Genomic DNA, 25,771 nt, shown 5'->3' with positions numbered 1-25,771 from the left:
AAAAAAATAAAAATAAAAAATGCTAAAGCGCAAGGTTGCCCAAACCTCCTAAGGCCACTATCTGTCACATCAAGACTGTGAATACACAGTACATTCTTATTCATTACACATGCAAAACTTTTAAAGCATAATACACCGTTCCCAGGTGTTAAATGTGAAATAAGAATGCCACATTTAGAAATCAGGGGAAAAAAAAACAAAAAACAAAAAAACAAACAAAAACAAAAAAACACATCAGCTCTGAAGCCAATGGTAAGTGTGCATAGACATAAAACCTTACCATTTGAGGGAAAAGAAGAAAATTACATGTACAGTACATTATGCTACTCTTCTCACTGTAATAATATTTAAATATACACAAGGTGGAAGACTAGTCATGTAGCTGAAAAAGAAACAGACTTCAATGTGGCACCTGTGGATCACTTGAGGTGAGGCGATGCAAAGAATTTTCCATCAAAGCCGACGGTCGCTTTGCTCCTGCTCCCAAATCTGCAAAACAGTTTGCACACAGAGATATTTAATTGGCTTCGTAATAAGAATCAGAAGTGTAATCCAAAATGTTAATGTTGGGTAACATCTACAAGTCAGTAAAGTGTGCGTTTACTTGGGTGTCAGAGTCGACTTCATTCGCTGAGACAGGGAGCTGGAGGACGGCGTTTTGCTGAACTGGTGCTCCGGCGTGGTCAGCGGTCCCAGCATGCTGACTGCAACAGCGCAGAACAGCCAACATGACAAACTATCAATGCACAGGTTTGTACAACACAAAGGCGACAGAAGGATCTAACCTCTCTCAGGAGTGGCATAGCAGTTTGCGTTCTCGATGATCAAGTGACTCAGGTTTGGCTGCTTGTTTTGGGCCACAACAAACCGACTCCAGTAATCTGCCGGCAGAGCCAGCAGACGCTCCACAACCTGAGCACAGGGGAATCAGTCAGAACGCACACAATCCACCACATTTCAGCATGTTGCCTCATCCTCTTTCAACAGCATCACACCCGTTAGGAAGATTCACTGGGTGAAAACACAGTGTGTGACAGTGTAGGGAATCTGATGTGCAACATCTCTCTCTCTCTCACACACACAGGTTACACAGGCTGAAATATCTTAAACACTGCTTATTGCTGGATACTGTAATCTGGAAGATTTTACACAATCATCCTTTGTTTTCTTTATGTTAGCTGTTGTTATAATGAAAGGAATAGCTTGATACATATACAGATTGAAGTTGATTACGGTAATCTTCTCAAGCCACAGACAAGTTCTTTTTTTTTTTTTCCTGATCAACAATTAAAAACAAGAACAACAAAAAACCACAAAAGACAGATTCTGTTGTATCAGCATTACAGACAACTATACCTGCAGAACCATCCGTCCCTACCTTAGGTTGTCGTTTGGTGTCCTGTAGGATTGTCATGGGTTCAGGGTTGGGGACTGAATGACCCACAATTGTTGGGCCAAAAACTCGAGCCAAGTTACTGATGTCCATCTTTGTTTCCACATTGCCAGCAACCCTGAAAGATGTTACACTTAATTTGTGAAGGCAGCATTAAATTTAGGTACTGCCCTTACCAAAAAATAGTACTGATAAGAATATAACAAGTAAACTGGAAGTATACTTGAAACATACTTACACATACTACTTTTTGGTAAGGGTGGACCAACCTGGAATTAGCCAGTTACTACTGTACGCTGACAGGGTACGGAACAGGTGTGCCTAATAAAGTGGCCGGTGAGTGCATGTTACATTTGGCAATTATGCCACACTTGTTTCTGCAAACTGACCATTTGGAATCTCAGCCAGTCTTTAAACACCATCACACTAGAGCGCGAATGGTCATTCGAACTGACATTCGTACTCCTCCTACAGCAGTCGACGCATTCGTGCAGCCAGAGCACATGCACTCTACATCTGTGTTTCGCTCGTGCTGGAAAACATTTGAACAGTGGTCGAGTTGTAGTCATACCGCATTCTTACTGCCATGCAAATGCAATACATTCGTATGGCAATTCGTATGCAATCTGAACCATTCAAACTGCGTTCAAGGGGCTGTATGAATCATTGCAGCAGGTCGAATCCTGGACGAATGTCTCGGCCGTCCTCCACCGTCACACTAGAGCAAATGGACATTCAAACTGGCATAAGAAATGGCAACCTGGAGCAATCTGTGACACGCTGACGCGCAGCGCGGCTGTCTGGACAGGGTCGAACAGCCATGATAACACAGACAAATGCTCTGACACATGAGGTGGACTGACAATAGATGCGTGATATCATGCACATTCTGGACATTACATTGTGATCACAGGCACTGAACATCAGCATGTCTCCATGGCCGTTTCATTTTATTTATTTTATTTGAAATTTTCGCGGAGAAGCACTGTGTAAAAGCAGCACCATGTTTTGGATTCAAGAGCGTAAAGAGCGGCGTGTTTGGTTGCTTTGCAGTGGTTGGTGATATTTGCAAAGTTGTTTTGTTTTTTTTTTCCCTTAAATCTGCCACAACTGTGTAGCTATAAATGACTGTTCTCCACCCTTCCCTGCTGGCCAGTCTGATATCTGCGCCAAATTTCATCAGCAGTTTTACCAGCTCCAAGTTCCCATCAATGACGGACTGGTGGAGTGCCATCTGTCCTTCTGGACCGAAGGAGTTGACGTTGAATTCGCACTTTGCCATGTTCTGCAGCAACACTCCCTTGGCATTGTCTTTCTTAACCCTCTGGGGCCGACGCCATCATATACGACGGCTAAGGCCAAGCTTTACTAAATTATAAATAACTTTTTAATAATATGAGATAGAAACTTACTTTTTTTTTGCTGAAAAGTTAACTCTGTGGACCTTCAAGCCAGCCATCAGCCATCTTTGTATTCCTCATAGAAGCTGTGATGACGTGCGCAATGTGAGTGTCCGTCACATGGTTTTCCAAAATCCAATCGTAGGGCAGATTTACCTCACGTGAAAAGCCAAAGATCATTTTCAGGAGCGATGTGTTACTAGTTGGCCCGTTTGAATAGCCCCCTGGGTGCTCCAATGAGTACATACTATTAGTACATACTCAGTGCACCCTGCGCCATTACGCACAGCGATCAGTGAAAGCAGGAGGAGACGGAGAGCCTCTGATGACAATCTCACGTGTTCAAACAAAGAGTGTGTAACTATCAGGATTGCTCCACTAGTTTGCATGTGAATGTTACTGGATAACTCTGTTGCTTTACTGTTTACCATATCAATGGAGCGAGGGGGAGGGCTGCTCCTCAGACTGTAAGGAGCCAAAGTGTGAATGAAAGCTGCTTTAGGAGCAGCAAAGAACACTCCAAAACACAATAGAAGTAGAAGTTTGTGATGTAACCTTTGTGTAATAGCAGACAGAAATTGCTTTGAGATGAAGACAAAAAAAACAAACAAAAAAAACCGCACAGACCATTTTGTATATATTGTTCAAAATGTGCATTTGTGTTTATTGTTTGAACCTTTTTGTTGTACAGACTTTCACACAAGACCTCAAACTACCTTTATAAAGTGTCAAAACAGTTGTTTATTATAATTGCTGTGTGTTTTGAATAAATGTGTGTGGAAAATTATTTTCCGCTTTACTTTTTTCTTTCTTATTTTTGATTGTAAACCTTTATTACACTTACAAAACACAACAAAAGCATATATATTTTGAAAGCACAGTTTGTCCTGAAAAAGAGACATAAAACTTGATTGTGGGATGCAGGGAGAGCTGTTAACAGCAATAATAAAACATTTATGCCAGGCGAGTGAACTGTCCAAAAAATGCCCTTGGACCCCAGAGGGTTAACCGCTTCTTGGAAAACCCTCTGCAGCGCGGAACATGTCGGCACATCTGCCTGGTTTCATGATTGCAGCTCAACTGAAAGGTGTTGGACAAAGTAATCCTGCCTGCGCCCTGAAGCTGATAATGATCAGCGCCCCTTGTCGAGCGTCTCTGCTTCATGCCAGACTGTTGCCTTTAACATAATGCGAGCGCGACACCCAGCAGTGTGACACGGTAAGTATTCAAAACAGCGGCTCAGAACGCCTGTCAGCCCCACCCACCCCCACCCCGCCCTTGCTTTCCATCCAGACCTTGGGTGGCATGTATGGCACTGGAGGAGCATTCTGCATATTTCTGCTGCATTCTGCTGCCATTGTGGGGTTTCATGCTGTGTCATTTTAATTCTTTGTCTTTTTTTAAATTTTATTCTGTTTTTATTTCGTGAGGGAAGATTTATGTCCGCATTCAACCTGCACTCTGGGTAGTCTACCTGGATTCGGGAGCTGCTGCACTCCGAATTGCGTGAATTATTCATGCCAGCTTTGTACCACATTCTGGGTATTCGTACGGCATTAGTACATGGTTGTACCAATGTGTGTCCCGTGCCCAAGACTCTCCATGCAAAATTTCTGCCTGAAGAGAGGGTGGGCCGATGCAGGAGCATAGCCAATATCGTACATTGGAATGCCAGTTTTAGTAAAATGTCTAATTTCTTCACCAAATAACTCACCTGATTGTGTCCATTTTGTTGTCCTTTTCTCATTCATTAAATCTATTCCATGTGATGTAATTTAATTTTAGACTTTCTTCAAAAAAGGAGGTGGACTGATGCTTGGCCACGGGCCCTCTGACTGGCAAACGGGATGGATATATATATATAGGCAAAAATGTCATCACCTCAGCTGTATGATTGTAACTAAGGGTCCATCACACTAGAGCACGAATGCCATAGGAATCACATAAATTGGAAGAACAAATCGAATTTGAGCTGCATGGGAGAACAGGGCATATATACACGTACATATGTATTTACTGGTACTGACATTCCTTTCCCACATGTGGTGAGGAAAACCAGCACGACTGCCCCAGGTTCGAGGGCGGCAGGTATATTTGTCATGGTCCAACTTCATTAAAGAAATTGGGACCTCACAAGAGCCAAATTGAGATGCAGTGCATCTAGAAAGTATTCACAGCACTTCATATTTTCCACATTTTATGTTACAGCCTTATTCCAAAATGGAATAAATTCAATTTTCCCCTCAAAATTCTACTCACAACACCCCATAATGACAACATGAAATTTTTTTTGTTTTGGCAAATTTATTGAGGGGGTACCCCACTAAGAAATCATGTGTACATAAGTATTCACAACCATTGTTCAATACTTTGTTGATGCACCTTTGGCAGCAATTCCAGCCTCAAGTCTTCTTGAATATGATGCCACACACTTGGTGCACCTATCTTTGGGCAGTTTGGTCCATTCCTCTTTGCAGCACCTCTCAAGCTCCATCAGGTTGGATGGGAAGCGTCTGTGCACAGACATTTTCAGATCTCTCCAGAGTTGTTCAATCGGATTCAGGTCTGGGCTCTGGCTGGGCCACTCAAGGACATTCACAGAGCTGTCCTGAAGCCACTCCTTTGATATCTTGGCTGTGTGTGCAGAGTCATTGTCCTGCTGAAAGAGGAACCTTCACCCCAGTTGTGTCTGTACATTGCTGCATTCATCTTTCCCTCAATCCTGACTAGTCTCCCAGTTTCTGCCGCTGTGAAACATCCCCACAGCATGATGCTGCCACCACCATGGTTCACTGTAGGGATGGTGCCTGGTTTCCTCCAAACATAATGCCTGGCATTTATGAAAAAGAGTTCAATCTTTGTCTCAGACAAGAGAATTTTGTTTCTCCTGGTCTGAGAGTCCTTCAGGTGGTCAGGTGACAAACTCCAGATGGACTACTATGTGCCTTTTACTAAAGAGTGGCTTCTGTCTGGCCACTCTACCATACAGGCCTAATTGGTGGATTGCTGCAGAAATGGTTGTCCTTCTTGAAGGTTTTTCTCACTCCACAGAGGAATGCTGGAGCTCTGACAGAGTGACCATTAGGTTCTTGGTCACCTCCCTGACTAAGGTCCTTCTCGCCCTATTGCTGAGTTTCGACGGGCAGCCAGCTCTAGGATGAGTCCTGGTGGATCTGAACTTCTTTCATTTCCAGATGATAAGGCCACTGTGCTCAATGGGACCTTTAAAGCAGCAGAAATGTTTCTGTGCCCTTCCCCAGATTTGTGCCTCTCGACAATCCTGTCTCTGAGGTCTACAGACAATTCCTTTGACTTCATACTTGGTTTGTGCTCTGACTGTCAACTGTGGGACCTTATATGTAGACAAGTGTGTCTTCACAAATCATGTCCAACCAAGTGAATTTACACCAGGTGGATTCTAATTAAGCTGTAGAAACATCTCAAGGATGATCAGTGGAAACAGGATCTCAAAAAACTTTTTTCATATAGTCATTATGGGGTAATGTGCATAGAATTTTGAGGGGGGGGGGGGATGAATTTCATCCATTTTGCAATAAGGCTACAACATAAAAAATGCTGAAAACTGAAGCGTTGTGAATACTTTCCAGATGCATTGTATTTTTATTTTCAAATTGGGAAAAGACAAGCAACCAACCTCTGAAGATGAAGGACTAAGAAAGCCAGCGTCTCTCTGTTGGGCTGCGGCAGGTCACTGATGGTTTGGTACATCAGCGCTATGCTGTTGTCATCATCTGAAATCTCTGAGAGACAGAAAGTTTTAAAAAGAAAATTAAACATTGTGACAGTAAAGGACAAAAACTATAAATGATTTGTCAATATGTTGCTTAAAATGTGTCCCACTCAAAATAAATAAACTGTAGGAAATTCCCACTGTGCATTAAAACGTTACACTGAATTGCACTTATTTGAAGTATGAACATCTTTTTTTTAACATTTACTATATCATCATACTCATACCTGCTGCATCCATAAAGGCACGGTTAAGGCGGAATGTAAGAAGGGGCTCCTTAAGGTTCCTTAAGAAGTCCTTGAGGAGACCAGTGATGGCGTGGATGTCATCCACCTTGCTGAGCACGGGAACGGTTTTGCTACGGAGAAACTTCTCCTTCAGTTCCTTCACTGTGCGATCAGCACCGGACAGACGGTACAGTCCAGCCTGAGAGGAAAACAGAATGCAAACATTTTTTTTTTTGAAAGATTCTCTTCAACAAGTTTAGATCGGGCTGTGCTCACAATGATGAGGGGAAAAACAAAAACACCACAACTAGAGGGCACTCATTAAAGCATACCAAGGCCCAACAGTCTGCCTGCTATTTCATTTAGTGAGCAACTCAAAGGCAAGCTGAACTTTTTTCCACTGGAAACTATTGCAGGAGTGTAATTTTACTCTGCTGATATCAACCTGCTCTGCTCAGTGAGATCTTCCTCCATCAGACACACTGTCTCCACAGCCAATTTAATGTGGCCTTTAAAATTCTGTATTTTCAGTGGAAAAGGGGACTAAATTTAAAATTAAAATGCAGTGTAAGTACGTCAATGATATGCTAGAAGAGAAATGAAACTGAAATAGATTTTGCATAGTCGCTCAGTGCAGCTCTTTAATCTGTGAACTGAAATAGCTAGAGACGCAGATCAGACTTAAGCCTGTCCCGCAGAATAAGCCATAAATAATCAGCCAAACATGGGTGTGTCAGCAATTATTCAAAGAATGATCCACGTTTTAATCTATCACGTATCCTCTCTGTAACTCACGTGCCACGTATCAGCCTCTAGTGAGCCATGACCGACCTTTCATTTGAGCCCTGTCCAGCCTCGAGTCGCCACATATGATCCACGTATTATCACCAAAATATAATGGGATCGTCCTCGCACAAAGAGAAATCTTTCCCCACATCTTGTGGAAGTTGGCCAAAAGAATTACTAGTTCAGTTGATTCTCATTTATATAGCGCCAAATCATAAAGTTGCCTCAAGGCGCTTCACACAAGTGAGGTCTAACCTAACCAACCCCCAGAGCAAGAACACAGGCAACAGTGGTAAGGAAAAACTCCCTCTGATGATTTGAGGAAGAAACCTCCAGCAGACCAGACTCAAAGGGGAGACCATCTGCTTGGGGCATGCTACAGACACAATTGACAAAACAATTTACAAAAGGAATATACAGGAAATTTTGCCGGTGCACAGGACAGGAGACACTGATCAACATTTGTCACCATTTTCTGAATTTTTGACTGACCAAATAAAGTAATGGATACATCCAGAAAATAGTCAACAAATTTACTAATGATAACACTATGTAACAAATTTTTATTGTTGTTTTGTTCCTAGGTACATAGTGTGTTTTCCTAACCTGTTATGCCTTAAATAAATAGAAAATAGCTGTTATTCCACAGAAACTTTGCTTCTATTCTCGATTCGCCTTCACTACTACTGAGTAGTCTTCTAGAATATTCTTTAACTGCTAGAACTGTCCAGAATTTTCTAGAAGTTTCCAGAATTATCTAAAACTTTCAAGAAACTTTTAGAACTTTCTAGAACGTTAAAAAAAAAAATAAAATCAAAGTTTGTGCTGAATGTAGTCATTTTTCCATAGACTTTAGACATAAGCAGTTGAAACATGGAACAAACATTGTGTTACGTAGTATAATAATAACTGTTAGTCGGAGCCCTAAGAAATACTCTGGGATTTTATGTTCTGTTTTTGTGTCACATGGAAGTGGTAAAAGAAAGAAAAAGAATTTAGCAAAATACAAACAAAATGATACACACTGATTACAAAAATATTCCATTATAGTTCTACTAACTACCCACTTTACTAAAGCATTTAGCTGCACAGCTTGAGAAGTCAGACGGAATGGAACAGAGCAGTGCCCACTTCAGATGAAACCACAGAGAAGCAAAATTCTAAATCCAAACAGGATCCAGAAAAAACAAACACCAGTCATACATGCTGATCTAAAACAATTTAAAAGCTCCAAACACAAAATTATTCTTTCAAAAAATACTTTGTGAAATTTTCAGCAACTGCTGTCTGAGCTCAAGGGGAAGACATCAAAGGCACCTCATTGTACATCAGACTGCACTGTTCTACATGTTTCTGCATAATATTAGAAGAAATAAGCAACACTCACCTCAAACAGCCCCCTTTGTTCAATCTCACTGATACAGTGGACCACAAGTGGAGGAATCATGGGTGACACATCTGGCACATAGTCTGCAAGCACACCCTGAGATAGAGCAAGGATGGAGTAAAAACAAATTAAGTCCATCCCAAAACCTAAATCTCAAGCAAGACAACAACCAGCAAATGCGACGTTACCCACCTCCCCAATTCTGACCGGTGTGCCACCAAAGTTGGGGATACACGGCAAAGGGCAGCGATCACGACATTCTGGGTGCGAGACGACTTTACAGTCGCGGCATTTTAGGGAAATCTTCCCAAACTTGATCCTCTTTCCACAGGGCACGCAGGATTCAGGCTTAATGACCTACAGAAGCATTTACAGGCATGTGAGTGACAATGTCATACTTTAGGCCTGTACACAGAACCAGCAGCAGCATGAGAATATGGACACCGCCGACAAGATAACTGGCTGAATAGAAGAACACTTTTTTAAACTGGCATATTTGGGAAATGATGGGAAAAATAACTCAGCTGCCACTTCATCTGTAAAAATGCTTTTCTAATCAATTATTTTATTGCATAATCATACAAGTGGCATTCTTACAGTTTTGGAGACAAACTCATGAAATCGCACACCGCCGCTGTTCTGTGGTGTGCTGGGCCGGGCTCTTATCTCTTCCTCGGAGTTGCCAGGCTGCTTGAAGACATCTTCAGACTTGACAGATTCAGAGTCCCAGTTTACAGCTGAAGAGAAGAGATAGAAAATACAAACCTGTGCATTACAGACCACAATCAGTTCACTGTTGAAGAAAAAATGCTTAAATTACCACCGCTGGTCACCTATGACAAATTACACTCAAGACAACTATCTCACAATAAAACTGTGCTCGATTTCATTGTTGACTACTCCGTGAATGCACATTTCTCAGTTATTTCAAACCAAGAGACCTTTAGTGCAGCAGATATTACTCTTTTGAAAAACAACTGGCCACTTGAATTTTCAATAGGCAGCCAGGTAGGGATCAATTGAAGAATTACACGGGCCAAAATTTTAAAACGCTCCAATCATATTGAAAACTATACTACAACATTTTTCTGATCACAAAGATTCTAAAAAGGTATAGTGTGCACTATCTATGACTATGACTGAATGTTAGAGTGATGTGGCCAGTCAGTTTGTTCAAAGGAGTACTGTCTAAGGAGTATTTGTGTTAAATTTGGTGTTTGCGTCACCATTTGAAGGATTCTTCTGTAAATATTCTGTTGTCTGCTGCACTACTTGGAATGATTTTGGAGCTGCTTTCAGAGGGCAATGATCCCTTCATCTCAAACCTGTAAACATGGAGATGCATTTAAAGACTGTTGCTCAAAGCTTTAAGGTCAACGCTGTCAATGATGTAATTTGTTTCTACAAATAATTCCTTTCTAAGGATGACCTGATAACACATATAATAAAAAATAAAGAAATCAAGGAAAATGTAGGTTACCATCACCAAACTGCTTTAATTGAAGCTTTAAGGAAATAGCTCTTGCAGTTGAATATTAAACACTTTCATTGTCACAATAAATAAATGAAAAATAAATAACTTAAAACAGGAAATGAAATAGGGATGCATCAAAATGAATACAGCACGAGCAACTACAAACAAGGACCAAGAAACACCAAGATCAAAGTGTAAGAATTTTATTGACCAACAGATCCAAAAACCTCTGAGTTGTGAGAAACAAACTACTGTCTACTTACAAGCTTCTTTTGTAGCTTTTACATGCATCTCACAGACTGTAGTCAGATAAATGGAAATGTTCTCACATTTGGCAACTTTCAGCTCTTTAAATAAACTCGGATCAATTAGTCAGCACTTTTCATGCACATGGGAACTTGGTGCATTAATTAGCCATTTACCTTTTTAGCAGGGCAATGTAAGAGTGCATGCATACTGCATCCGAGGAGGAAATCTTACCACTCTTGGACCTGCTGCGAGTCCAATACGGAACAGTCTCAATAGTTGAAACTGCTTCAACAGCTCCTCCACCTGCAGGGACTGTAACTGTCGTCGTAGTCACAAGAGTCTCATTTGCCTATTACAAAACATGACAGTCAAGATAAACTTTTAATTGTTTGTTTTTAAAGCTTTGTGAGGTTCCAAAATTAAGCTTTGCAGGTTCTGCGGCTCATAATAAAATTGAGGATCAACATATCACAATAAAATCAATTGCAAACACCTGAAAGAACATAACAACCCCAGCAGCTTCAGAGGAAATTCACAGGCTATTATGCCTTCAACACACACAAAGGCAGTAGCAATTTCCAGTTGTCAGTTATTGTTAATGCTCCCTACAGAACCCAGACAGAGAGAGAGAGAAAGAGAAACAACCCCACCTGGATTATATATTGTCCAAAATGAGTCTGAAAATATCTGCATATCAAATAATGGCAAAAATCCAATATTGTGCATCCTAAATTAGAATGCAAACAATATGAAGGGCTAAACAGTTGTACAATGTAATCATATGAGTCAACGTAAAATCCTGACAGTAAAGTGTTTCATCACCACTGAATAGAAAGAAAAAATGCTATTAGAATTGTCTGGTAACATGGAGACAATCCCCACAGAGATAAATGTGTACACAACTACTTACCTTAGCCTTCTTTCTGTTTGGGGATGCCACTCTCCACTAAGTACATGCAAGCTGATTGTTGATGATGACAATGCAGCAGATAGGCAAAAATGATTGTGCATTTTTGTGACTAAAGCATGAAATTTGGCACACATTCTAAATTAACTAATGCTTATTTTCAGATGTGGAGGCATCCTGGAGTTGACCTCTAATGACCTACATGGGTCAATGAAGAATTACACAGGGTCAAAATTGAAAAGTTTTCTATTGATATTGAAAGACATACCATATTATCTGTCTGATCATAACAATCCAAAAAAGGTATATTTTGGACTGTCTATAACAATGTTATGACAATGCTATGTTGTTAAAACCAGCAAAAAAAAAATTTGACAAAGGTCAATTTCAGTTTGTACAGGGGTCAAGAGTTAAAGTTGTGCCAATTTTGGTAATAAAGTGATGCAAATTATTGGTTGAGGTAATAGGACTAATAAATTAATTGTTCTGTCTGTGGTGAATGCTTGGTCTGAAAGTAAAGGTTAAACAAGGTTGACGTCCATTGAATTCTATGACATGTTAGCACCCTGTAATACAACGAAGCATGACTGATGGTGCAAATTATTCCTTGTTTAAATCCCATTAACTCAACCAATAAATTTTCATCACTTTTTTTTTTTTTTTAAACCAAAATTGGACCAACTTTCTCTTCTGACCCTTGTACAAACTGATATTAACACCATAAATCCATAACAATCAGTCATAGCTAGTCCAAACTATACCTTTTTGTAATATTTATGATAGACAAATAATATGGCATACCTTTCAATCTAAGTGGAACATTTTAAAATTTTGACCAACTGTAATTCTTGATTGACCCCTGTAGGTCATTAGAGGTCAGCTCCAGGATGCCTCCATATCTGAAAATAAACAGTTATTTTAGAATATGTATGCCAAATTTGGTGCTTTTGTCACAAAATGAACAATTGTTATGGAAACTTTAGCTAAGCTGCACCACTATTTAATTTAACCTTTATTTAACCATATTCGTCCCACTGAGATCAAGATCGCTTTTACATTGGAGACCTGGACAATTATAAAGTTTCCAGTTCACCAAACTTGCATGTCTTTGGATCTGGGGGGAAGCAGGAGCACCCGGATGGAACCCACGAAAACATGGGGAGAACATGCAAACTGCACACAGAAAGACCACAGTTGGGAATCGACCCCATGACCTTCTTGCTGTGAGGCAATAGTGCTAACCCATGGTTTAAAGCAGTGGTCTCCAAACTATTCCAGAAAGGGCCGAGAGGGTGCAGGTTTTCTTTGCAGCCACTGACTTCAGCAGGTGATTTCACTAATGAACTCATCCCACCTGTTCAAAGGGATGTTAATCAGTGGGGGCAGGGCGTAGTCTTGATTCTGGGGGGTCTGGGGGATCTCACCCAGAACATTTTTAAAACAGCAAGTCAAATTTTGTGTATTCTGGTGAATTTTAATAGGTATGAAGCCTTCTGAAACAAATAAAACTCACTTCAAACTGTGAAGTAAAAACACAGTATTGATTATGGGGAGTCTGGGGGTGCTCCCACAGAATTCTTTTAAAAGAGCAAGTAAAATTTTGTATATTCTAGTGAATTTTAATGGGTATGAAGCCCTCTGAAACAAAGAAAACTCACTTCAAACTGTCAAGTAAAATTCTTTATCTTCTCTAGTATTTTGATCTGTTCTAATCCGGTAAATGCGCCAAAAGGGTGCTGTGTCGCTGGATGTATAGTCAATAAAATACAAAATTAGGGCCTAAAGCAATCGACAATGTTGTTCTGCTGTGCACAAAGTCACACTGTCACCCGTTTTGAAAACGCATGCACACTGAGAAACTCAAAACTGGCTTATTTGCATTTAATCAGTAAAATGTTATCACTCGTAAAACAAACTAGGGCTGCAACTAACGATTATTTTAGTAATTGATGAATCGGTCGATATTTTCATCTGTCTCAGAGTGATGCTGAAAAACTAATTCATGCATTTATTTCCTCTAGGCTGGACTATTGTAATTCATTATTATCAGGTTGTCCTAAAAGTTCCCTGAAAAGCCTTCAGTTAATTCAAAATGCTGCAGCTAGAGTACTGACAGGGACTAGAAGGAGAGAGCATATCTCACCCATATTGGCCTCTCTTCATTGGCTTCCTGTTAATTCTAGAATAGAATTCAAAATTCTTCTTCTTACTTATAAGGTTTTGAATAATCAGGTCCCTTCTTATCTTAGGGACCTCATAGTACCATATCACCCCAATAGAGCGCTTCGCTCTCAGACTGCAGGCTTACTTGTAGTTCCTAGGGTTTGTAAGAGTGGGAGGCAGAGCCTTCAGCTTTCAGGCTCCTCTCCTGTGGAACCAGCTCCCAATTCAGATCAGGGAGACAGACACCCTCTCTACTTTTAAGATTAGGCTTAAAACTTTCCTTTTTGCTAAAGCTTATAGTTAGGGCTGGATCAGGTGACCCTGAACCATCCCTTAGTTATCCTGCTATAGACTTAGACTGCCGGGGGGGTTCCCATGATGCACTGAGTGTTTCTTTCTCTTTTTGCTCTGTATGCGCCACTCTGCATTTAATCATTAGTGATTGATCTCTGCTCCCCTCCACAGCATGTCTTTTTCCTGGTTCTCTCCCTCAGCCCCAACCAGTCCCAGCAGAAGACTGCCCTCCCTGAGCCTGGTTCTGCTGGAGGTTTCTTCCTGTTAAAAGGGAGTTTTTCCTTCCCACTGTCGCCATGTGCTTGCTTACAGGGGGTCGTTTGACCGTTGGGGTTTTTCTGTAATTATTGTATGGCTTTTGCCTTACAATATAAAGCGCCTTGGGGCAACTGTTTGTTGTGATTTGGCGCTATATAAATAAAATTGATTTGATGTGTAAACGCAACATTAAGAAACACCATTTTTGTTTACTCTTTTGACTTAATGTGGAAGAGTAAATAGACTAAGAAGAATGTGACTCGTTTTTGTAAAGATAAATGTTGGGCACAGCACTGTGGGAACATTTCAAAAACAGCTTCATAGAATACATGAAATGAGAAGGCGACTGAGTGAGTGAATCTTTACAGCCTATGGTCTTACTGTGTGGTTGTGAGTCTGGGTGACCTATGGTAATGATTCGATGTCTTTGGTATAGGTCACTTTGGAGGATACTTGGGTACTTCTGAAATGAGTTTGTGTCAAACACTTATTTAGGAAGACTACGATGAGGCGTATCATTTGCATTGTGAGGGATGACAAGCTACATTTTGGCCATGTGTTCCTCTGTGTATGATTCTGCATGTTGGATCATGCAGGTGTGTCAGTGTTGAGGAATTCAGCAACTGCATGGCTATGGCTTTTGCCTTACAATATAAAGTGCCTTGGGGCAACTATTTGTTGTGATTTGCCGCTATATACATACATCACCGACACACCACAAAGAGATTTACATCAGGTTTCACCCGATTATGAGCATTTTTAGATGCCTACAACTATCTCAACCACTGACAACATATTACAGCAAAAGTCCACTAAAGTATTTTAAAGGCCTGACTAAAGTGTAATATGTTATATTTAATAAGATATTTTCATGAAAAAGGACACAAATGTGCAGTTTACTGCATTTTACTTTTTTCTTGTGTAAAAACACAGCTTTTAGGTGTGGTTTGACCAAAACAAATTGTCATTAAACTTAAATAAAAAAAAAGGGATGAAATGGAGGTGTAAGAGTCACTAGGTGTTCACAGGAAACAGTTATTTATTTCTATATTTATTTATTTATTTATCTTCATTGTTAGTTGGTTTAATCTTTTCTGTTTTGTTTTATCAGTTTCTTTTTGTCTGTTTTTCTAAAACTGTATTGTAGCATCATTAGTTATTATTACTACATAGTGTATATTTTGCCGGATACGGCAAACGCACACCTCGCGATATTTGACCGGATCTCCTCACTGATTGGCTAGTTCAAATGATGTCATCATAGAGGGTATTTCAACATGGCAGTGGCGCCCTCAGCATTAAGTGTTGTTGCTAATTTTTCATCTTTAAATGCCATGAAGTCATTTGAATTAGAACAGAAAATCACCTACTGCCGGAGGGATTCTCGGACGCTAAAAGCAGCTCAAAAATGTGGCATAGCCATGCCCAAAATTATTTCCATCATGTGGCGAAAATTATTTCCACCGGCACTTTTCGCCACGCGGTGGAAATAAGTTCGGGCACGGTGTAAATAATTTTTGCAGTCTTTGTCATTTTCTGTGTAGGGTGGGGAAGATAAACAACTTTTTTTTCTTTTTTTTTTGGCCTTAAGTGGCCTCATTTTGTGTAGCTAACATGATAAAACATTCAAAATGCCTTGGAAACAGAAATAATCTCTTAGATTTGTGATTTCCAAAACCTGCAAATTCAAGACAGAATAAAAACGAAAATACAGAAGTCCATGTTAGCACGTGTGTTTATCCGTTTTTTTCCTCTGTCAATGTCATGTCTCCAAAACCTTCGATCAGTCCACCCCTGAAAATAGTGAATGGTAAAATATGCCAATTTTCAATAACGAAAATCACCAATATCGAGCTACTATCATGAATGTGAAATAAGGAGATCTTAAACTCCGATCGCCTTTAAGTTCCCACCGGACCGCAGCCGTTCCGTTCCGTCCGTCGTGAATAAATTTAGATGGCTGGCAAAACAGCGCAACCCACCATTTTGCAATGCCACGTATAACGAAATATCATCCGGTTCAACTTTGCCGAGGGCACCGCCAAGTTGAAATAAACTCTACGATGATGTCATTTGAACTAGCCAATCAGTGAGGAGATCCGGTCAAATATCGCTAGGTGTGTGTTTGCCGTATCCGACAAAATATCAACTGCGTAATTACTATTACTGTTGTTGTTACTATTACTATTATTAATATATAAATAAAAATAAATAAAAAAATTACAATTTGTAATACATTTGACTCTTTTACAACAAATAATGCTGAGCCATTAACTATTATACAGAAAACAAATGCACACAAACGTGCTGAGATGCGAACAGTTTAATGCTAACTTTAACACTGAAAATGCCATAGACATGCTAATGCGTTAGCATCGGTTTTTAGGTTATAAAATATCTATCAACTGTTTCAGAAGACCATAAGTTGGTTTAACATAAAAAAAAGGTAAATATTACTCACAGACATGCTCTTTAAGGTTTTAGCGGGGTAAAAAGAAGATAAAGCGAAATAAAACAAAAAACCAATGAAGCAGGAGATCGAAGCACTGCTTCATCGGTTCAAAGCAAAGCCACACCCTGCTCTACTTGGGGAAGGACAGGGAGGAGAAGGACCGTGGCTCATGGCAAGCAGTAAACAGAGCGGAGAGGAATGAAAATTCACACAGTCCCTTCCTCCGTGGTGCGGCGCCATCCACGCTGACATTGCTGCTACTTTGATTAGCGCAGAATGGGATGTTGCTGTGAGAGTATCATATTTTGGCCCCAAAACACGCATGACACCACGTGTGCGCGCATATGTGTGGTTAAATTTTCCAAATGACAGAAATCCATCATGGTGACGGAGAACTTTAACCCATGTGCTAACCACCAAGTCACCATGCTGCCCATGAGCTCATTCCAGTTCTAAGAAGAACAAGCCTCCCTTTCGACTTGTACCGAAATAGTGGAGAATGGTGGCACCAAATACTGCTTCAGTTCTTTCATTTTAGGATTAAATATCTCTGCATTAGCAACATTACATCAACATATTTTTGTCTTTGTGGGACTTAAAACAATAACGACTGACGTCAGTAAAACAAAAACAGATCTTACCCGCTCTGAAGTCAGGCCTGTTGATCGAGACCTTTTAGAGGTACCTGGGGGGCCATCAACATGATTTCTAGATGAGCGCTGAAATCAAAACAACACCCATGACAGCTATACTGCAGTGAAGGCAATCTTGCAGAAACAAATGCTTGAGTTGAAAAATAAACAAATGCACAAGTGTCAAATATACCCTTTTTTCTCGCTTTTTGAGTCTCACCGTCCTTACAGTTGAGGAGTCCCAACCCTATCACGAGTCAGACCAGAATCAGATAAAAAAAATTTTTTAAATGATATGACAAACACATTTGTGAACTACATAGATGAATGTCACAGCACTAGCTGATGCCGAAAAGAGAAATACTTACAAAAGAATCATCTGTTTTATCATAACTGATATCAGACAAGATGGAGCCAGATTCGTCGATAGTCGCCAGTCTAAAAGGAGCACCATATATTCATTTGTAAGAACAAACCTGAAAATCCCTCATGAAAAAAAAATGTGTGCGCATCAGTGATGTGCTGGCTGATCTGAAATTAGTGGGCGCAGAGGTGCCAAACATCAGCGATGCCAAATCCTAATGATGGAACTGAGATGGATGCGTTATATGTTTTACAATAAACTGCGATCACCTATTCTTCAGTAACAAGTTTTAACCTTTCTAAATAACTGTGACTTTTTTATTTGATAATTTCCTCATTCACAAATCTGATTGTAAAAACCATGTGTGAAAGACAAAATGATGTATTCATTCAAACGCGAGAAATTAATTCAAAAGTCTAGAACTGCTTGGAAGAAAATGTGGACAGTTTTGGATTGTGGTCTATGTAAATGAAATGAAAAACAACATCAAGTCGTCAACTATCAAAGATGTACATCATAACAGAGTTAGAGCGACTGAACTCATGATTCTCCACAAAGCCCCCATCTCTCCATATCTTCGCCACAAATTTAAGCCTGATTCTTCCCCATTATGCTGAAAGTGTCAAGTTGAGACTGGTACCCTCAGACATTGTTTTTGGTCCGTGCTCAAAAGTACAACATTTCTGGCAGATGATCGGACAGGAACTGAACAAAATATTCTCAACCAATCTGAACTGCAACCCTTTGTTTCTGTTGCTTGGGTTAACTGATGCTACTGTTACTGACAAATTTCATAAGAAACTATACCGAATGCTCACTTTTTGTGCCAGAAAGTGTTTGCTTATAATTGGATTTCAGACCAAATTCCTAATAGGACACAATGGCATAAAACTGTTTTCAGTTATGTTTCCCTGGACTATCTCGCCGACTACACCACAAGGATGATGTCTTCCATAAGACTCTGGAACTTTTCATAACATACATGGGACTACAAATTTCATCTGTACAGGCCACTGTTTCTTTGTTGGTTGGTTTGTTTGTTTATCACTTTACTTATTCTATTATTTCTGTTTATTGTCTCTTTGTATGACTGTGTATAAAATGAAAAAGGCAATAAACATATTTTGGAAAGAAAAAAAGATGGACATCAGGGGTCACCAACCCCGTTCCTGGAAAACACCTGCCCTGCACGTTTTCTAACCCCCTGTTCCACTCCGAGGAAATTAACTCTATCAGGTGTTCTCAGCCAATCAAGAGCTAGAAAACACCAAAAAAAAAAAAAAAAAATCAGGTGTGACTTGAGTAGACAGATGTGTGACTTCAGTAGACCGGTGCTCTTCAGGAACATGTTTGTTGACAACTGATGTACATGCTGAAACAACAAATATTCATAATATTGTACCACATGCCTGTAACAGGTGGATGTCACACTTACATGGTTACAAAGATAAAAACTACACTCAGAAACAACAAACTATCCATAATATTACTATCTGCGCCAGCTTCTGACCTGCGGCTAGTATTCAAGTTGGCTGCTGGCTGACTGTTGGTGTTCAGAAATGCCAGAGCTGATCGCTGCTCTGCACTGAGCTGGATGCTGTTGTTGGATCCTTCACTGGTCAACAGGTCACGTATCAACTGCATCTGACGGTCCTGTATTACAGAAATAAAATTAAGATCTTTCATGCAATAGCAAAGACTGTATTCAGAAATGTTTGCAAACAAGGTCTGCGCGAGTAATGGTGAAATTTAACATATTGAGGCAAAAAAAAAAAAGAAAAAAAAAAAAGACCTTTGACTTTCTAACCTGTTAATGTAATGATTAAATTTCTCATTTTAAATCAGCGCAAACAAAATAAATGTTGGCTTTTTGATTGTTTTAAAGTCTGCATAAATAATAAAACTCCTATAAACTTCTATGGCTTCTCTCACAATATCAGTCAGGTTTTCGGAAACAGCACAGTACAATAACTGCTGCTAGTAAAGTGGTAAAGGACATCATAGAGGCACTGGACGGCCAAAAATATTGTGCAGCTCTTTTATCGACTTGTCAAAGACATTTGACACAGTCGACCATGTCATCCTGGTAGACAGACTCCACATGGTTGGCTTATCTAACCAGGCTGCTAGCTGGTTCTCTAATTATTTATCAGATAGAACACAGTGTGTCCAGGCCACCGGGTCTTCTTCCTCTTTCCTCCATGTTCCAAAGGGCGTGCCTCAAGGCTCTGTATTAGGGCCTCTGTTGTTCATAATTTATGTGAATAATCTTTGTGATAATTTGCCTAATGCGGTGTCCCATTTTTATGCTAATGATACAGTTAATTTATTGTTTGTCTGCTTCAGTTTTAAAATCCCTTGAGTTCTTGCAGGCAGCCTTTGATACTGTTCAGTCCCGTTTGACACATCTTAAGTTAGTGCTGAAAGCAGACAAATCAAAGACCATGCTATTTTTAAATGGCAAGCAGCTTCCATTTCACCTTCCGAGGTTGTCAACTTCTCATGGGGTTGAAACTGAAATGGTGACATCTTATAAATACTTAAGCATTCTGCCTGATGAGAACCTGTCCTTCAAATTGCACATAGACAAACTTGTTTCTAAGCTGAAACTTGCCTTCTTTTTTAAAAATAAATCATGTTTTTAATTGCAAGTCAGAAAATATTTACTGGATCTAACTAGTAACTGGATCTTGTGATTGCAATGCAAAATCCCACTCTTTTTTTCTGCAATGGATGAAGCCGAGACTGTACTTTATTTGTGTTTTGTGTGTTTCTGTAATATGTTTTGTGCTGCCCTCTTGGCCAGGTCACGCTTGAAAAAGAGGTTTGAATCTCAATCAGTTTTACCTGGTGAAATAAAGGACATTGATTGACTGAACACACAGATGCTAAGCATAGGGACTTGGCAATAGGTTACAAAGAAAATTTTATATGCAACAATGATAACTCTGAAATAAGATCTAATGCCTGCAGGAGCCTTGTGAACCTTCAGTGGTCAAATATGTTTTTTTTTTTGCTTAGACGTGTCATTTTCTTGCTGCTGATTCTGTTCTTGTGTCTTCTTGTAAAACTACATATAAAGGGCATATTGTACTATATATGCTAGTTACCGGCTTTGTTTTACCTTGTTGGCTAGCAAGGTACGGTTGGCTAATTAACAGCTAAATTAATGGTAGCTCATCTAGCTATAGTTAGCTTACTTTTGTGATTTACACATTTATTTTACATGGTGTAGATTTTTAATGGTTCTTCAGTTTATGGGTTCTTTAATAGATATCAATAGATAATATATAAGTTTGGGGTTTCCATTAGATAGTATGTAGAGTATGGATTTTGTCTTCTTACAGTAAGCTAGCAGGGTGAACTTTAGACAGATACCTAAAACATATTACATCATAGCTTCTGTTTCTATAATAAAATAACCATATTTATAGCTTAGCCTACTAGCTATAATTTAGTTTTACAACAAGTCTACATATTAGGTAAACATATACTACAATCTTCTTCTGTATGAATATTTAGGTTTTAGAAGCTAACTCCTATAATACAACCCCTGGCAAAAATTATGGAATCAACGGCCTTGGAGGATGTTCATTCAGTTGTTTAATTTTGTAGAAAAAAAGCAGATCACAGACATGACACAAAACTAAAGTCATTTCAAATGGCAACTTTCTGGCTTTAAGAAACACTATAAGAAATCAAGAAAAAAGATTGTGGCAGTCAGTAACGGTTACTTTTTTAGACCAAGTAGAGGAAAAAAATATGGACTCACTCAATTCTGAGGAATAAATTATGGAATCACCCTGTAAATTTTCATCCCCAAAACTAACACCTGCATCAAATCACATCTGCTTGTTAGTCTGCATCTAAAAAGGACTGATCACACCTTGGAGAGCTGTTGCACCAAGTGGACTGACATGAATCATGGCTCCAACATGAGAGATGTCAGTTGAAACAAAGGAGAGGATTATCAAACTCTTAAAAGAGGGTAAATCATCACGCAATGTTGCAAAAGATGTTGGTTGTTCACAGTCAGCTGTGTCTAAACTCTGGACCAAATACAAACAACATGGGAAGGTTGTTAAAGGCAAACATACTGGTAGACCAAGGAAGACATCAAAGCGTCAAGACAGAAAACTTAAAGCAATATGTCTCAAAAATCAAAAATGCACAACAAAACAAATGAGGAACAAATGGGAGGAAACTGGAGTCAACGTCTGTGACCGAACTGTAAGAAACCGCCTAAAGGAAGTGGGATTTACATACAGAAAAGCTAAACGAAACCCATCATTAACACCTAAACAGAAAAAAACAAGGTTACAATGGGCTAAAGAAAAGCAATCGTGGACTGTGGATGACTGGATGAAAGTCATATTCAGTGATGAATCTCGAATCTGCATTGGGCAAGGTGATGATGCTGGAACTTTTGTTTGGTGCCGTTCCAATGAGATTTATAAAGATGACTGCCTGAAGACAACATGTAAATTTCCACAGTCATTGATGATATGGGGCTGCATGTCATGTAAAGGCACTGGGGAGATGGCTGTCATTACATCATCAATAAATGCACAAGTTTACGTTGATATTTTGGACACTTTTCTGATGTTTAAGGATGATGAAATCATTTTTCAAGAAGATAATGCATCTTACCATAGAGCAAAAACTGTGAAAACATTCCTTGCAAAAAGACACATAGGGTCAATTTCATGACATAGGGTTAATGTCAACGAGCAGATGTGATTTGATGCAGGTGTTAGTTTTGGGGATGGAAATTTACAGGGTGATTCCATAATTTATTCCTCAGAATTGAGTGAGTCCATATTTTTTTCCTCTGCTTGGTCTAAAAAAGTAACCGTTACTGACTGCCACAATCTTTTTTTCTTGATTTCTTATAGTGTTTCTTAAAGCCAAAAAGTTGCCATTTGAAATGACTTTAGTTTTGTGTCATGTCTGTGATCTGCTTTTTTTCTACAAAATTAAACAACAGAATGAACATCCTCCGAGGCCGGTGATTCCATAATTTTTGCCAGGGGTTGTATTATGTAGTAACTATATTTCTTGTATATGCTGTTTACTACCCTGATTGTGTAAATATCACTTATATACATGATGTCCATATCCTTGAGCCGCTTAGGTGGGTAGGGAGAGCTCCCATGGGATAAAAAAGCTTTTCAACCTACCATCCCTGGTTCTCAAGACCAGGCACCTAAGTGGCTCTACTCTTTTTTTTTTTTTTTTAGATATACACTAGTAGAGTTCAACCTTAGAACTGGAATGTATAATAGAAGATATACCTTACTGAATTTTCATGTGACATTTTGGTATTTCAGAAAAAAAGGACATAACTGTTGATGGGGGGATACAGGTGGACATTTTGTACTAAATCAAACAAAACAGGTCAGGGACCATGTGTTGGTGCCATGTGTCACAACATCCAACATACTACAGAGCTGCCTTTTTTTCCTGGATGGCAACCACACAGGCAGACAGCTGGTTTATAAGCGAAGTGCACATCTCAGGCCGTGCGGTGCATTATGGGCAGGCTAAAGTTTTCAGCTACCAACCAAGCTATGCCGGCGGAAAGCAGCGAAGAGTGCTGTGATTTGGATCATTTCAACCGCTGGAAAGTTGACGATTTAAAGCGTTTTTGTAAGCTCCGCGGATTGCCTGTTACAACCAGGACTACGTACGGCAGTGGACAGAAATGGAAAGAAGAGCTGGCTGTGCTTGCGTGTGCTGCATCTGTACATAAAGTACCGTTAGTGCCGACAAAGGAGGAAGAGCGCGCTGCTGTCAAAAATGACCCATGCTTGTTGATAGTTGGAGAAAAACAAATTTCTGACCCCTTGAAGGCAACTGATGGATGGTTAGATGAAGTCCAGAGACTGAAACAGTGGATACTGCAGAATATTTGCTAAGCAGGGATGAGAAATCGCGACTCCGTCGGCTTCATAATGACGACAATGACGGTGAGTCTCACATATAACCTCTTTGGTGTCACGTTTGTTTTGATAAATTGACAGACATACAATATGTGCATGCATGCAGTTTGTTTATAGAACATGTCAATTTTACAATATTACACGCCACATCATTCATGGCGCGACATTACAGTCATACACCGATGCACGAAAACGGTGGCACGGTTTCAGGATATTGACAAAATAAATGTATGCAAGAAACTTACAATTTTAGTCCGTCTTTTACGTCCATCTGGAACTTTCTTTTCTGTGGGGAAATTGTGTAGAATGAACGGAGGTTTATGACCACATTTCTTCTTCTTTGTCTTTGGGTGGACTCGGCGGAGCTTTGCAATCGTGCGTTTTCAGCCAACTTTCAAGCCTATAAATTCTGTTCGAGCATTTCAAAACAGCACAATGTGCCCCTGTCATTATTTTATGTGTCGCTTAAGGCTTAAAGCCTTTGAAACAATCCCTGTAAAAGCTTTAACTTTTACAGTCCGCTAATGCTACTGTATACGAAATTCAATGGGAGCAGTGTGAGTATGGTAGCTGGGATTTTTGCCCCCGTTTGACCCACGCATGCGCAGATGCGATGCGCACTTCGCTTATTCCTCCCTCAGAGAAGTAGCCTTGCATCCCCCCACACCCAGATAAATTGCGGGCCCATGTGGCCTTTTCAAGTTGTTGGGGTACACTTTTTTACACTTACACTTAAAAAAAAAAAAAGAATGACAATTTTGGAACACATAACTTTCATTACAATTTCTGGACAGTTTAAACACACACATACACACACACACACACACAAATTAGTTATAATGAACAAATTGGGTCAAAAATAAATCAAGACTAACAACAAAAACAATCTGTGAATCCATTTGTGTCAACGTACCAATTTCTCACGGTCAGCTTCAGCCTTTTGTCTGCGGCGGATCTCCACATCAACTTGATTTCTAGCATGTTTGAGTTTGACCTCCAAAGCACCCCTCTCAGTCTCTAGTTTGGTAACCAACTCTTTGGACGATCTCAGATCCTGTTCTGCCAGGAGCCATTTACAACGACAGGCCTCAAAATTTTGAACCACCTGAATAAACTCTGGATGAAAGGATGAACATAATGTGACGACATCTGGAGAAGTCAACGTTAGAAGCAAATCCAATTAAACATAAAATACTCACTGGGCTCAACGTTGTCATTGAGAAACCCAATTTGTGACATAAATTTGTCATATAAACTGTGGAGGTTCAGAATAGGTGTTTCCATGGTGACCCGCTTGAAAATATACAGAACAAAAAGGTTTACTTTTCAATGTAAAGTATTTTTTTGTCTTCGCTGTTTTACACATACATCTAAACATATTAAGTAACTCTCAAAACATTTGATTAACAATATTATTTTTCCTATCTGCAACTCAAACCAAACACAGCTAGCTACGTTAGTAGCTCAAAGACACGTTAGAACGAGGGTAGGTAGCGACGTTAGCGGCTAACATAATTTTTCCCTGTTAGTTGTAGAGACTTACCCTGCAGTAGAGAACAAACTACACCAGTATTATGTAATAATGTGATACTTTTGTTTCGTAGCTACTGGTCTGTTATTCGTTTGTCTGCATCATAAGCTGTCATCCACAGCCATTCCGCGTACCGCTGCTTCGAGCGTATAACATTTCAAATTTCGACCAAGGCCAATGAACAAAGAGTGTCACGTCACGTGATAACTGACGACAGACAAACCAACTCCTCCCCCACCTCCCTCCTACCACACACACACACACACACACACACACACACACACACACACACACACACACACACACACACACACACACACACACACACACACACACACACACAAAAGAAGAGAACTGCTTTCAAAACAAGACTTATACGCGTTGCCCACAAACGCTGAGAAACAAAAAAAGAAGTTGTGCTGTTAATAGCTATAATCTCCTTGTTTTGCATATCCAAAAACATGTAACTATGTGAAGTACAAGTTGAAAATACCAGATATACATTCGCAGAGAAAATAAACAAGTTGGACATCCGTCTATAACTTTCAAAATAAAATATGT

The 25,771-nt window shown here is 39.7% G+C and overlaps 1 protein-coding gene across 1 annotated transcript; it reads right to left on the bottom strand.

Moving 5' to 3' along the window:
* Window positions 1-270: 270 nt before the first annotated feature.
* On the bottom strand, window positions 271-25,340 carry racgap1 (Rac GTPase activating protein 1). Its single transcript, XM_034173453.1, has 17 exons — window positions 25,223-25,340; window positions 24,879-24,972; window positions 24,593-24,795; window positions 19,248-19,390; window positions 17,742-17,811; window positions 17,567-17,620; window positions 17,383-17,460; window positions 10,899-11,016; window positions 9,542-9,681; window positions 9,137-9,301; window positions 8,945-9,040; window positions 6,772-6,970; window positions 6,449-6,554; window positions 1,379-1,511; window positions 786-912; window positions 605-704; window positions 271-489 (listed from the first exon to the last, which is right to left on the bottom strand). Exons 2-17 carry the CDS (start codon window positions 24,961-24,963, stop codon window positions 420-422), a joined length of 1,887 nt encoding a protein of 628 aa, XP_034029344.1. The 5' UTR covers window positions 24,964-24,972; window positions 25,223-25,340; the 3' UTR covers window positions 271-419.
* Between the last annotated feature and the right edge of the window lie 431 nt (window positions 25,341-25,771).

The sequence above is a fragment of the Thalassophryne amazonica genome, chromosome 6 (genome assembly GCF_902500255.1).
Source record: "Thalassophryne amazonica chromosome 6, fThaAma1.1, whole genome shotgun sequence".
Taxonomy (NCBI): domain Eukaryota; kingdom Metazoa; phylum Chordata; class Actinopteri; order Batrachoidiformes; family Batrachoididae; genus Thalassophryne; species Thalassophryne amazonica.
Note: the sequence above shows the minus strand (reverse complement) of the source record. Positions and strands in the feature narration are given on the sequence as shown.

Coding starts and splice junctions, on each gene's coding strand:
- racgap1 (XM_034173453.1), bottom strand. CDS start 24,963: ATGGAAACACCTATTCTGAACCTCCACAGTTTATATGACAAATTTATG. Junction 24,796..24,878: donor CAATGACAACGTTGAGCCCA/GTGAGTATTTTA, acceptor CCTTTCATCCAG/AGTTTATTCAGGTGGTTCAA. Junction 1,512..6,448: donor TTAGTCCTTCATCTTCAGAG/GTTGGTTGCTTG, acceptor AACATCTTTCAG/GGTTGCTGGCAATGTGGAAA.